The 12,933-nt window shown below is 39.1% G+C and overlaps 1 protein-coding gene across 1 annotated transcript in view; it reads right to left on the bottom strand.

Moving 5' to 3' along the window:
* Positions 1 to 2,262: 2,262 nt before the first annotated feature.
* The window catches only part of tmem64 (transmembrane protein 64), a 47,602-nt gene continuing 36,931 nt past the window's right edge, over positions 2,263 to 12,933 (bottom strand). The window contains exons 2-3 of the mRNA XM_067979386.1: positions 8,846 to 9,001; positions 2,263 to 5,964 (exon numbers count right to left, since the gene is read on the bottom strand). Of these exons, the coding sequence (XP_067835487.1) occupies positions 5,773 to 5,964; positions 8,846 to 9,001 (348 nt within the window). The 3' untranslated portion in view covers positions 2,263 to 5,772. The remainder of the gene's footprint in view (positions 5,965 to 8,845; positions 9,002 to 12,933) is intronic.

Raw genomic sequence — 12,933 nt, 5'->3', positions numbered from 1 at the left:
CCAAGCACTTTTTAAAATGAGGTGAATGTTTCTGCCTCTACCATTCTTTTAGGCAGAGTTCCAGAACCCCCCCAGCACCCTCTGGGTGAAAAAAATTCTCCTCAGCTCCCCTCTAATCCTTCTACCAATTACTTTAAATCTATGCCCCATGGTCACTGACCCCTCTGCTAAGGGAAATAGAGTGGATAGGGAGGACCTATCTAGACCCATCATAATTTTATGTACCTCAATTAAATCTCACCTCAGCCTCCTTTGTTCCAAAGAAAACAACTCCAGCCTATCCAATCTTTTCTCATAGCTAAAATTCTCCAGCCCTGGCAACATCCTCGTAAATCTCTTCTGTACCTTCGCTAGTGCAATCACATCTTTCCTGTAATGTGGTGACTAGAACTGTACACAGTACTCAAGCTGTGGCCTAACCAATGTTTCATACAGTTCTAGGATAACCTCCCTGCTCTTATATTCCATGCCTCAGCTAATAACGGAAAGAATCCCATATGCCGTTTTAACCACCTTATCCACCTGTCCTGCCACCTTCAGGGATCTGTGGACGTGCACTACAAGGTCCCTTTGTTCCTCTACACCTCAGTATCCTCCCTTGTAGGTTTGCATTTTGATTACCTGTTCTGAGTAAATGATGGCAGTATAAATTCTCAGCTTACTTTTGCTTTTATTTGAAGGGTGCTTTAAGAGGCTACATTGTTTAAAAAGCTTAAATTGAGTCAAAAAATTAAAGGGGCAACACCACTCTTGGAAAAAGTGTTAGTAAACCTTAATGCAGTTTGCACCATGAAAGCATGTTTATGGGCAATGTCATAAAGCAATAATACACATTTGTTTACTCTCTTCCAAACCATAATTCTTGATATTTTTCTTTACATTATTTTTGTTTAATACTAAAAATTTGAAAATGCAGTTTAAAGTGGCAAGATATTGTTTAGTCTCAAGAGTGAAGAAATGCATTTAGAATCGTGCAAGAATGCTGCTTTGTATAAAATCAGAATTTATTTAGCTTACCACAATATAATTCATGATTTATTGTACAGATGAATTGTAGAATTTAGAACCACTAGATAACAGGATATATCTGTCAAGGTGACTCAGTGGTAGAATCATAGAACAATACAACACGAGGCCATTCGGCCCATTGTGCTTGTGCCGGCACAATAGCACAGTCTGAGTCAGAGGTCATGCTTCAAGTTCCATTCTCAGACTTGAGCACAAACTCTGGGCTGACAATTCAGTGCAGTACTAAGTGTGATACATTGCTGGAGGTTTCATACATTAGAGGTTACAACTGAGGCCCTGCTTGTTTGTTTAGGTGGGTGTAAAAGTTTCTACGGCACCAAACAACATTCATCCCTCAATCATCATCACACAAAGAGATTAACTGGTCATTTAATCCCATTCGCTGCTTATAGGACCTTGCTGTGAAAACTGGTTGCCATGTTTACCTACAAAACAACTACACTTCAAAAATAATTAATTGGCTATTTGGGACATCTTGAGGACATGAAAATTGTTATATAAATTCAAATTCTTTCTTTCTGATCAGGGATCATAATACCATACATATCCCTGGAAGACTGAAATCAGCAGGTAGAGTTCTTTTGCCCTGTTTGTAGTATTCTATGCTCCATACTAAACTAAAAAAATGGAGCAAATAAAAACTTTGATTATTTCGTTCTTTGAGACACACAAGATATTATTTTCCCACCAATTTTCTCCACTACTCTCAAAAGGTGCTCAGTTTTCAGTTACTTTCCAGCATTTTGCCAATTTCCTATTCGTGCATGAGCCTAAACAGCAAGGGTCAGCAGGAGTATTCAATCATGGTGATACTACCTGCAAGCTCTTACCCAATGTCCACATATGCATCATTTGCAGCAAGGATCTCTAGGTAGAAATCAAGAGCAGAGCCATGCCTGGTTTCCTTTCCGCCCTCCCTCTCAATCCCAGTGATGAGTTAAGTTGTGCCTTTACTACTGTCCAACTGAAATCAGCTGATGTAGCACAGACCAGGGATCAAACCTGGGGCCTCAGTTATGTGTTACCTTCTCCTATAGATAAGATCAACAGCATTTGAAATATCAAATCATTCAGCATGGCTAATATGCTTCAGGTTTTTTTTAAAGTTCTAATTAGCATAAATTATATAATTCTCATCTGTTTTTTAAAAAATTCTGAAACATACTCCAAAATTAGAAGGGCTGACATGACCTACAGCTATACTGATGAATGATGCAGATGACGAACTGCCAGTTCACTTTGAGAAGTCAATTTATTAAAACAGCTTATTGTACATTAAATATTCAATGTTTCATCTGACATCAATACAATTAAGAAATGCACTTTATCGTAAACAAATGGTATCAATTTTACAGTGTACAGAAACCATTAGTTGTTTCTATGCAAAATACCAGACACCAGGAGCAACTTTAAGACAGTGATCTAATTGAGCCAGTCAAATGACAAACCACAACAGTAAAGGTAGTTTTAACAGTCATCTGAACCCAAGATTAGATTATAGCATTGAAATCACTTTAGAATATATACTAGCTTCAATTTCATACAGGCCTTTTATTCTGGAGTCTCCGTACTGGCAGTAGCTGTCAGTGTGGATACCAACAGTTCATGCGCACCACATTCTTGATGCATGATATTCACACAAAACGTTTAACAACTATGACGACATTTCTGCAGGTTTATCGAGGAATAGTCTGCAGCTGATTACTGGAAAATTCTACAGACATTATATATCATGTACCACTGATTATACATACATATTATTGCCATGTGCCATTATATGAAAGTATCATTGACAATTCAAGCAGAATTCAAATTTTATAAAATCTTAATACTTTCCCAAGAAATATAAAGGGCAATTCAATTTACACACACTAAACAAAATATCCACCATTGTGTATTCGCAAACAAAAAGCTGGATAAGTTTGTTAACCTTTCACATCAGTTCAACTTTTGCTTATAGAAGGGAACAAAGTCACAGCTATAATTTACTTTTATTATTTACAATAAAAAAAGTATCAAGTCATCAAAGTCCCAAGTCAAAGTTGTATGTTTCATACCCGTTTTCAGTTTGTAAAATCAATTGTACTTTACCTCACTGATATACATGGAAAACAGGAAACAAGTTAAAAAGTGAAATTCTTTGCAGTGTGCTATTCTCAAATTCAATACAACTAAACCTCATTCTTTAAAGGAGGGATCTTTTGCGTTGAAGAGTTTAACCCCCATTACGACTGTGACCCACTTCAGGTGTAAAATACATTAGGATTTTAATTTTAAACTGAAGTTTGAGAAAAATGTATATATGGCATATGCCTTGCAAATTTACATAACCAGCTACAAGTCTACTCCCACAATTTACAAAGTTTAAGCATAAACAAATGCCCTTCACTCCCTTACCTCATCACAACTGTTTTCAAAACAAAAAACTGTAAACAGCTCAATATGTCCATTCTAACTGGATCCCAAATATATTTTTCACTACCAGACTACATTTCATTACTTCAGCCCTTAATTACCGCTGTTCAATTTATATCCATGACACTGACAGAACTTGGAATAAGTCCAAATTGTACATAGGCCACATAATTCAAAACATATTATACACATCAAATAAAGCAATTCATGTGCATTTGGTATGGGCTAGAAGTGCACGTCTGTCAACTCTAGTAGCTATTGTGCACCCAAGTTACAAAGACAAAAGGAGTACAAATGGAGTTTGTAGCCTGTAAATATGCTACATCATATAAAAATCATTACCTCATGAACTTTATGTAAAGTGGTTATCAGATTACCATCAAGGCAAAGAGAGAGCCTGGCACAGTTATGAAAATACCAGAGCAACAAACAAAGAGAAAAAATTCATTATGTTGCTAATTCAAAGTAATGGCTCAGAATACATGCAGCACACTTGAGATTTATTGTGCCACAGAACAGCACATTTGGTATTAAACATGCTGTATAAAGGCCAATTACGCAATAGTGCAATAACTGTAACTGATGGTTTATACTGCACTAAAGTATTATTTTATCTTACATGTGGGATATTAAAGCAACATGAAATATTGTATGCTCTGGCCTGCTGAGTTAACAAAACCTACTTGTGGCACAGGACATTTCTGGTATATACATCTGTCTGAAAAGAAAATTTCATTTGATCGATAGATTAATCACACTCAAGCAATTGACCGGTTATGCACTTCCAGCATTTTCTGTTTATATTTCACTGCATTTAATTGCTTATTATGGGTTTTTAAAAAAATATTTTAGTGTTTTATTTGAAGTACCAGGATTTCAAATGCAGGGTAAAATTACCTCAATGTCGTTGCAGAAATAGACTTCCTGTTATTCAACTCACATTCCACAGACTGTTAAGACTACAGACCGCATTCATTGCAAGCTATGTTCCCACTTGTAAAGTCTAGACATTAATACACCAGCACTTTCTGACAAGTCGAGCAGCCCTCATTGATACCACCTTCACATAGTAATGAAGAGCCTCAGGGTGTCGACATATACATCAGTCTGTTCATTATAGTTTCAGACAACAGTTTTAAAAACAAACACCTTGATTTTTGTACATGCATAGGCCACCTTGAACCCACACAGTTTGGAATAGATTGAGAAAAATATAGATCACATTGTGACATTTATATTTTCATTTTCATGCTCCGATGAGCAGGAACATGTTCATGTGCATTTTAACGTTCCCAATGTTACCTGGTTCAAGTTGCTCACTATTAAGCTCCTGTTTTAACATGCTAACTCTAGTGTGCAAAATAATTCAGTTTGGAAATGTTCTTTTTAATCCTACATTTTACCTATTTTAATTATAGCAGATAGCCTCAACAGTAGAATGACAAAGAAATTATATTTGAAACATTCTCTACTGTCATCCTTTATTCTACAAATGGCATCATTCAGATCAAGACCAAGTAACTAAAGTGCATATTACAAGTAACAAAGGATCACCTGTGCTACTTCTACTCTCAATTAGATTACAAAGTAAGACAGACATAATTAGAAACTTAGTGCTTATTTGATTGATCAACAAAACCACTTATTTAATGCTTTAAAGGAGTGTTTAGCCAATTTTTTTTAAAAAGGGTACTTTGTTCAGTGTGAAATTTCATTGTTCTAAACTGTGCAGCTTGTAACACTCCATTCTTCTCTACATGAGGTGGGAGACATTTTGTTTCTTTTCTCTTGCTTGCTCATTTGACATTAGGCAGTTACCTCAAGCAAATAAAAAAACTATCTTACTGGATGCACCATATTGCCACATGAACTAGATTGCAAAATACTGTTGCTACCAAATATACATCACACTGCACAAGTTTAATTGGGAAACCAATTTACAAGGTCAATAGCTAAGGAGAGGAGAGCCAAAACATCCCTACCCTTCTGGTGGAAAAAGCAAATTTACAGGCTGCATTCTTCCACAACACAGATAGACATGGTTCAACTGCACAGCATGTGGAATTCGGTTAACAATATATTACTAATGTTTTTTTTTACATTGACCTCCCACCTTGCTTTCTTTTTCACCAGCAACTAAACTCCATCACTGTATGGCTTGTGATTTACCTTTCTATTTTAGCTGCCAGTACCATATCATTAACTTGTTCGCTATTAAGGCAGTTGTGTGAAGCCATACCTACTGATGCACAACAGTTAGTCATTGGCCTCTACTGACCTAAATTAGTACTGGCTAACAGTTCCCTGAATCTATATCATCATTTCGGTTTACACAATATTAATTCCCCCACTTGTCGTCACTGAAGTCCTCTTATTGCAGAATGTCAAGCTGGCTCCATTTGGGTGGCCACCTTTAATCAGTGAAGTTTTCAGTTCCATCTGGCAAGCCAAAATGGCAGCATCCAATTCGGTATGAGCCCTGTGCACAACATAAAACATCAATCCAACGCTGATGCAGATCTGTAATCAGAAGAAAGCAAATAAAAATAATCACGGGTAATTTAGAGAATACACTCACTAAATACTTCTACAATTTTGGATTTTAACTCCCATGCAATCAGATCTACATATGCACGTCCAGCCAGTAGATGATCAAGACATTTTAAGAGAAGGATCAAAGATTGGTGTGAGAGATGTGGGTTTCAATTTGTGGGGCACTGGCACCAGTACTCGGGAAAGAGGGAGCTGTTGCATTGGGACGTACCATACCTGAACCATGCTGGGACCAGAGTTCTAGTGAATCGAATAACTAGGGAGGTAGATAGGACTTTAAACTAAATGGGGGGAGTTCTGGTGGAGAGAAATCTAGAATGCTAAAGAGAAAAGACAAAGAAGCAGTGCAGGAAAGTGATGGGGGTAAAGATAACCAGATTGAGTCAGGAAAGGTCAAGTGTACAAACAAAAGAGTGCACTAATAGGGTCTGGGTAAGAAAAAAATGCTAAGACGACAAACATGGCCATAGTACAAAAAAAGTTAAGATGTCTAAAAATGTTAAGACAAATCTAAAAGGCACTGTATCTGAATGCACAAAGCATTCGTAATAAGGTAGACGAATTGACAGCGCAAATAGATGTAAACGGATATAATTGCAATTAGAGACATGGCTACAGGGTGACCAAGCTGGGAGCTGAATATCCAAGGATATTCGATATTTAGGAAGGACAGGCAAAAAGGAAAAAGGAGGTGGGGTGCTATTGTTAGTAAAGGATGAAATCAGAGCAATAGTGAGAAAGGATATTGGCTCAGAAAATCAAGATGTAGAATCAGTCTGAGTGGAGTTAAGAAGCAACAAGGGACAGAAAATACTGGTGGGAGTTGTCTACAGGCCTCCAAACAGTAGTGGTAATGTAGGGGATGGCATCAAACAGGAAATTAGAGATGCATGTAACAAGGGTATTACAGTAATCATGGGTGACTTTAATCTACATATAGACTGGCCAAACTAAATTAGCAATAATGTGGAGGATGAATTCCTGGAGTGTGTACAAAATGGTTTTTTAGACCAGTATGTTGAGGAGCCAACCAGGGAACAGGATTTCCTAGATTGGGTATTGTGCAATGAGAAGGGGTTAATAATAATCTTGTTGTGCGGGGTCCTTTGGGGAAGAGTGACCATAACATGATAGAATTCTTCATTAAGATGGAAAGTGAAGTAGTCCAATCCAAATCTAGGGTCCTAATTCTAAACAAAGAAAACTACAAAGGGTTGAGGAGTGAGTTGGCTATGATAGATTGGGAAACGTCACTAAAAGGCATAGTGGTGGATTGGCAATGTCTAACATATAAGGAATGAATGCATGAATTGCAATTGTACATTCCTTTCTGGCGCAAAAACACAAAAGGAAAAGCGGCCCAACCATGGCTAACAAAAGAAATTACGGATAGTATTAGATCCAAAAGGAGGAGTCATATAAAGTTGCCAGAAAAAGTAGCAAGCCTGAGGATTGGGAGCAGTCATGGGTTTGATAAATTTAATGCAGATTTTTTTGATGAAGTAGTAATAGATTGGATAAATAAAAGGAATGAAGTAGATGTGGTGTTTTTGGATTTTCAGGAGGCATTTGATATGGAGTCTCATAAGAGGTTTGTTAAGAAAAAAAGACATGTGGTAGAATGTTGGTTGATGGACGGTGATCAAAGGGCTAGTATTAATATCCATGATGTGGAGATGCCGGTGATGGACTGGGGTGGACAAATGTAAGGAGTCGCACAACACCAGGTTATAGTCCAACAGCTTTATTTGAAATCACAAGCTTTCGGAGCTTTGCTCCTTCGTCAGGTGAAGTCACTTCACCCGACGAAGGAGCAAAGCACCGAAAGCTTGTGATTTCAAATAAAGCTGTTGGACTATAACCTGGTGTTGTGCGACTCCTTACACTATTAATAGGTATTACTTGGATTACAGAAAGTTTGTAAGTGGTCTATCCTGGAGGGTGAGAGCCAAGTCAACTTTTGTCCTCAGTATAGATAGCACAACATTGCAATGTACAGACAATACCAAAGTAGGGAGTTTGGCAAACCGTAAGAAGGACTATAGTCTTTAGGAGAACATGCATATTTAGCAGAAAGAGTAGCAGGTGGCAGATGCAAGTTAATGTGAATAACTGAGAAACATAGAATGGGAATATATATTAAATGGAAAAATACTGACAGCAGCCATGCCTTCAGCTGCCTAGGCCCTAAGCACTGGAATTCCATCCCTAAACCTTGCTCACCTACTTTAAGATGCTCTTTAAAACCTACCTCTTTGACCAAGCTTTTGGTCACCTGTCCCAATATCTCCTTATGTGGCTTGGTGTTAAATTTTGTCCGATATCGCTCCTGTGAAGTGTCTTGGGGTGTTTTACTACTTTAAAGGCACTATATAAATGCAAGTTGCTGTTGTTGAATGGGATGAAGAGAAAAACCTAGGGTTTTAAATTAAATAACTTCCTGAAAATAAAAGTGCAAGCCAACAACATTTTGGATTTTATAAATAGGGACACAGATTACAAGACCTAAAAGGCAATGATAAATTTGTACAAGGGAACGATTAGGCTACAGTTGTGTACAGCATTGGGTGCCCCATTATAAAAAGGACATTAAAGCCATACAAAAAGTGTACAGCATAGTACATCAAAATTATACCACAAACGAGAAAGTAAAGTTACAAGAAATGCAAGATACTGGGACTGGAGAAGAAAGTTAAGCGGAGATTTAATAACTGATTCTAAAAATATAAAAGGGTTTCGACAAGGTGAAAAGGGGAAGTCTGGTTAAACAATTCGATTTAACCTTTGTTAGTAAATTTTCACTGTTTCTTATGAACAAGACAAGAGTAATACCAGCAATACACCCTACCTGTAGACTGAATATTAAATATCCGCTGACACTCTGTTCAGCAATAACATCTTCCATTGTGCGCAGGGTTGTTCCCAGGTAAGAATTCAAAAGCTGAGTGGGGAGCAGTCCAACTGAAGATGCAACAAGGTAGTTCGGGAGAGATAAAGCGGTAATCTGTAGGACCATAAAACTAATTAATTAAGAATATCAGAAACTATAAATCAACAGCTACATCAAATTAAGGATCAACGTGTCAGAAATCCCATAACTAAATAAGCATCAGTAGCGCTCAAGAAATATTCAAGATCAAAATCACAATTTTGAGGGAAGATTTGACTCTACTACCAAGCCACAGGCAGTTACCTGAATAAGTGTTAACCCCACCAAAGCTTCTTTAATCAATCAGCACAAATAGTTCAATGATCTGTATTCCAGCAGAGTTAAGCCTCACAGAATTTCGAAACTAAATGGCCACGCCAATTTTCTCCTCTCCTCCATATATCTCACGTAGGATACAGTTCATGGACACCACATACCTCCCAATGCTTCAGCAACATGGCATTCATGTTGTAGGTTAGACAGCAAGTTTTAGGAAGCTATTTTAACCAAGCCCAAAAGGAGGGGGACGGGGCAACAGCCAAACCCAATCCTGTTCTCACCTGAAGTCCACATGCAGACTTTCCAGGAGGAGTCATTAGACAGGATGAAATCCTCACCATCAGATACTGATTGTAGCATTCCCAACTGAAAGCAGCTAATTCAGGACGGAATGGGACCAAAACTAGAACCTTCTTGATTAATGAGCGACTGTAGTTACCAACTGAGCTTCCACTGGCTCTCTCTAAATTGTAAACAACTGTGCAAATAAAAAGTTGATTAAGCTCTAATAATATTATGGGTAAATGTACAACTTGGTGTGGCACTGAGCCTTCAAGACTAGAAAGATCCCAGGTTCAATTCCTGGTCTGTGTTACTGATGTAAGCTGGGGCGGCAATGAGGCCTTCCTGCCATTTGGTGAGTTAGGGGTGGGGGTAAAATTAAGATAGATCAGGATTTCTATTGTCAAGTGATTGGCAGTGAATTCTACCAAAAAGTATACAAGTGAACGCTGGGTGGGGGCCAAGATCAGGTGTCGCTGTGATGCTGCCCCTACTCCCTATCATACAACGTGCTGACATTGCCTAAGCTCACATGTAAAGAATGACCACTTGACCAATAGTTTAAGCAGTGCTACAAGAATAGCTTGTTCATGTAACAATGAATCTAAATTATGAAACTTTCATTATTGCACCGGGATATGATCAGCCAAACTACTAATTTTACGTCATTTCATTCAGTTTTGGACTCACTGAATATTAGCCAGTGTCTTCGGTCCCCGCCACAAACTCCGTTCCCTTGCCACCGACTCCATCCCTCTCCCTGGCCACTGTGAGGCTGAATCAGACCGTTCGCAACCATGGCATCCTATCTGACCCTGAGATGAGCTTCTGACCCCATATCCGATCCATCACCAAGACCGCCTACTTCCACCTCCGTAACATTGTCAGTCTCCATCCCTGCCTCAGCTCACCTGCTGCTGAAACCCTCATCCTTGCCTTTGTTACCTCTAAACTTGACTATTCATTCCAATGCTCTCCTGGCCGGCCTCCCATCATCCACCCTCCTTGAGCTTATCCAAAACTCTGCTGCCCGTATCCTAATCCGCACCAAGTCCCGTTCACCCATCACCCGTGCTAGCTGAGCTATATTGGTTCCCAGTCCGGCAACGCCTTGATTTTAAAATTCTCATCCTTGTTTTCAAATCCCTGTGTGCTCCCCCTCTCTATGTCTGTAACGGCATCCAGGTCTACAACCCTCCGATATCTCTGCACTCCAATTTTGGTCTCTTGCACATTCCCAATTTTAATCGCTCCACCATTGGCGGCTGCGCCTTCAGCTGCCTGGGCCCTAAGCTCTGGAATTCTCTCCCCAAATCCCCCTAAGACATTCCTTAAAACCTACCTCTTTGACCAAGCTTTTGGTCACCTGTCCTAATATCTCCCTATGTGGCTAGGTGTCAAATTTTGTTTGAGAACACTCCTATGAAATCACCCTGGGTCGTTTTACCACGTTGAATGCACTATATAAATGCAAGTAGTTGTTGTAAGCAACTGCAAGAACTATAAGAACTTGTTGATTGTTTATATTACTATGACCCTGGATTATAGAATATTCCATTACCACAGCTGGTTCTGATCAGAGCAGCTGTTCGTCTCTTTTCCATCCAGCCTAAATGATACTCTGTAGAGTACTTGGTGCAACTCCATTGTACACCCAAATTAGACAGCTGTTACATTCTTTCCACCACAAACCTCAATTAAACAGCCACTTTGATTATAATTTACACCCATGTTTAGTGAAGCACAATGGAAACTAATTCACAGAAGGGAACAGTGATCTGAAGACTAATGCATGAATGTCTAGGGGCATGATGTAGGGTTGCCAACTCTGGCTGGATGTATTCCTGAAGGTTTCATCATGATCTGCTGCCTCCAGCCACCCTGCCCAGTCAACAGCCTCTCCCACCCCCACCCCACCATCTCCAATAATTTTACAACTAAAAAAGTGTTCAATGAAAAAAAAACACAATTTAATACCCCTATGATTTTTCTTCTAGAGATTAATTCCTTAATTAATTCAAAGAAAAAAACAACAATCCTAGAAGGCTGGGAATCCTATCATATACAATCCTGCATTATTCTATAAACAGAAAGTAGACAATTCCAGCTTTCTGCAATGCACTGAGTAATATGAATCTGTAGCTCCAGATTTGCAGTTATGCACTGAAAATTGAATTCTGCTCTGCATCAGAGTAATGTGCATTACACAGAGGATTCTTCTTGCACAACACAAATTACCCAAAGGAACTCTATCCTTTGTTATAGACTCAACTAGCTCAGAACAGTTGCTAATGAGGTGCAAATCTGCATTAGTAGATACAAGTATAAAATGAAAAACTGTTCACTGCTTTCTGCTTCATCCAATAACTTACCCTGCAGTAGACTGAAAAGCTTCTGGGCAGTTCACATTTGTATATCCAACCAAAATGCTTGTATTTTGTAATAGGGAGTGTCTTCATTGCTAAATTAAGTTGTGAATTGGATATAAATGGTGCACTAAGCCCCTTTAGGTGCAGTGAACTTTGCACTTAGAAGTGGATTGCTTGTGTGTTAGGAACCGTAAACGTTGAAGCAAGCACAATTTCACGGATGTATATTGTGATACTGTTTGAACACAATTTTTTTTAAATTTAAGAGTGGGTTTCTTCCAAGTGCCTCACATCAAGTTCATTCAATATTTACCACTTACTGACAATCAGCACATCTCAGCTCCAATATCAGGGGTGGGTATCCTCAAGCAAATTTACTTTTGTTTTTGCGATTTACATGCTTCTCCCTCTATTACGCTGCCTGTTCCTTTCTGGCTGAACTTCTTGGGCTTCATGCTTTTGGGGGGTGGGGTGGGGGGCTGTTCCTGAACTGTTATTAGTGGATTTAGACAGGTACAAATTCAGCTGAGAAGGTAGTTTAACAGAATGGGAGAGGAATCAATGCACAAAGCAGCATCAGAGTCGGAGTAGCGGCCTCCCATTCACTAACGCGATCAGCCTCTGATCTCCACTGCTCCTTGGCTCACAGGCCACTTTGTCTGTGGGAAACTGATCCATTACTTTTTAAAACTAATATAATTTGTTGCAGTACACCCCTTTAGGTGCAGTAAGTCTTGTACTTAAAATTGGATTTTTTTTTTCTGTTGGGAACCTTAACAGATGTATTATAAATGCTATTTCCCAGCTGCAAAGAGCAGCCAGCCTGGCAATAGTGCCAAGATGAGTGAGAGAGAGAGAGAGAGAGAGAGAGAGTGTGAGTGAGAGAGAGAGAGTGAGAGAGAGAGAGTGAGAGAGAGAGAGTGAGAGAGAGAGAGTGAGAGAGAGAGAGTGAGAGAGAGAGAGTGAGAGAGAGAGAGTGAGAGAGAGAGAGTGAGAGAGAGAGAGTGAGAGAGAGAGAGTGAGAGAGAGAGAGTGAGAGAGAGAGAGTGAGAGAGAGAGAGTGAGAGAGAGAGAGTG

Source organism: Heptranchias perlo, chromosome 3 (assembly GCF_035084215.1).
Source record: "Heptranchias perlo isolate sHepPer1 chromosome 3, sHepPer1.hap1, whole genome shotgun sequence".
NCBI classification, from domain to species: Eukaryota; Metazoa; Chordata; class Chondrichthyes; order Hexanchiformes; family Hexanchidae; genus Heptranchias; species Heptranchias perlo.
Note: the sequence above shows the minus strand (reverse complement) of the source record. Positions and strands in the feature narration are given on the sequence as shown.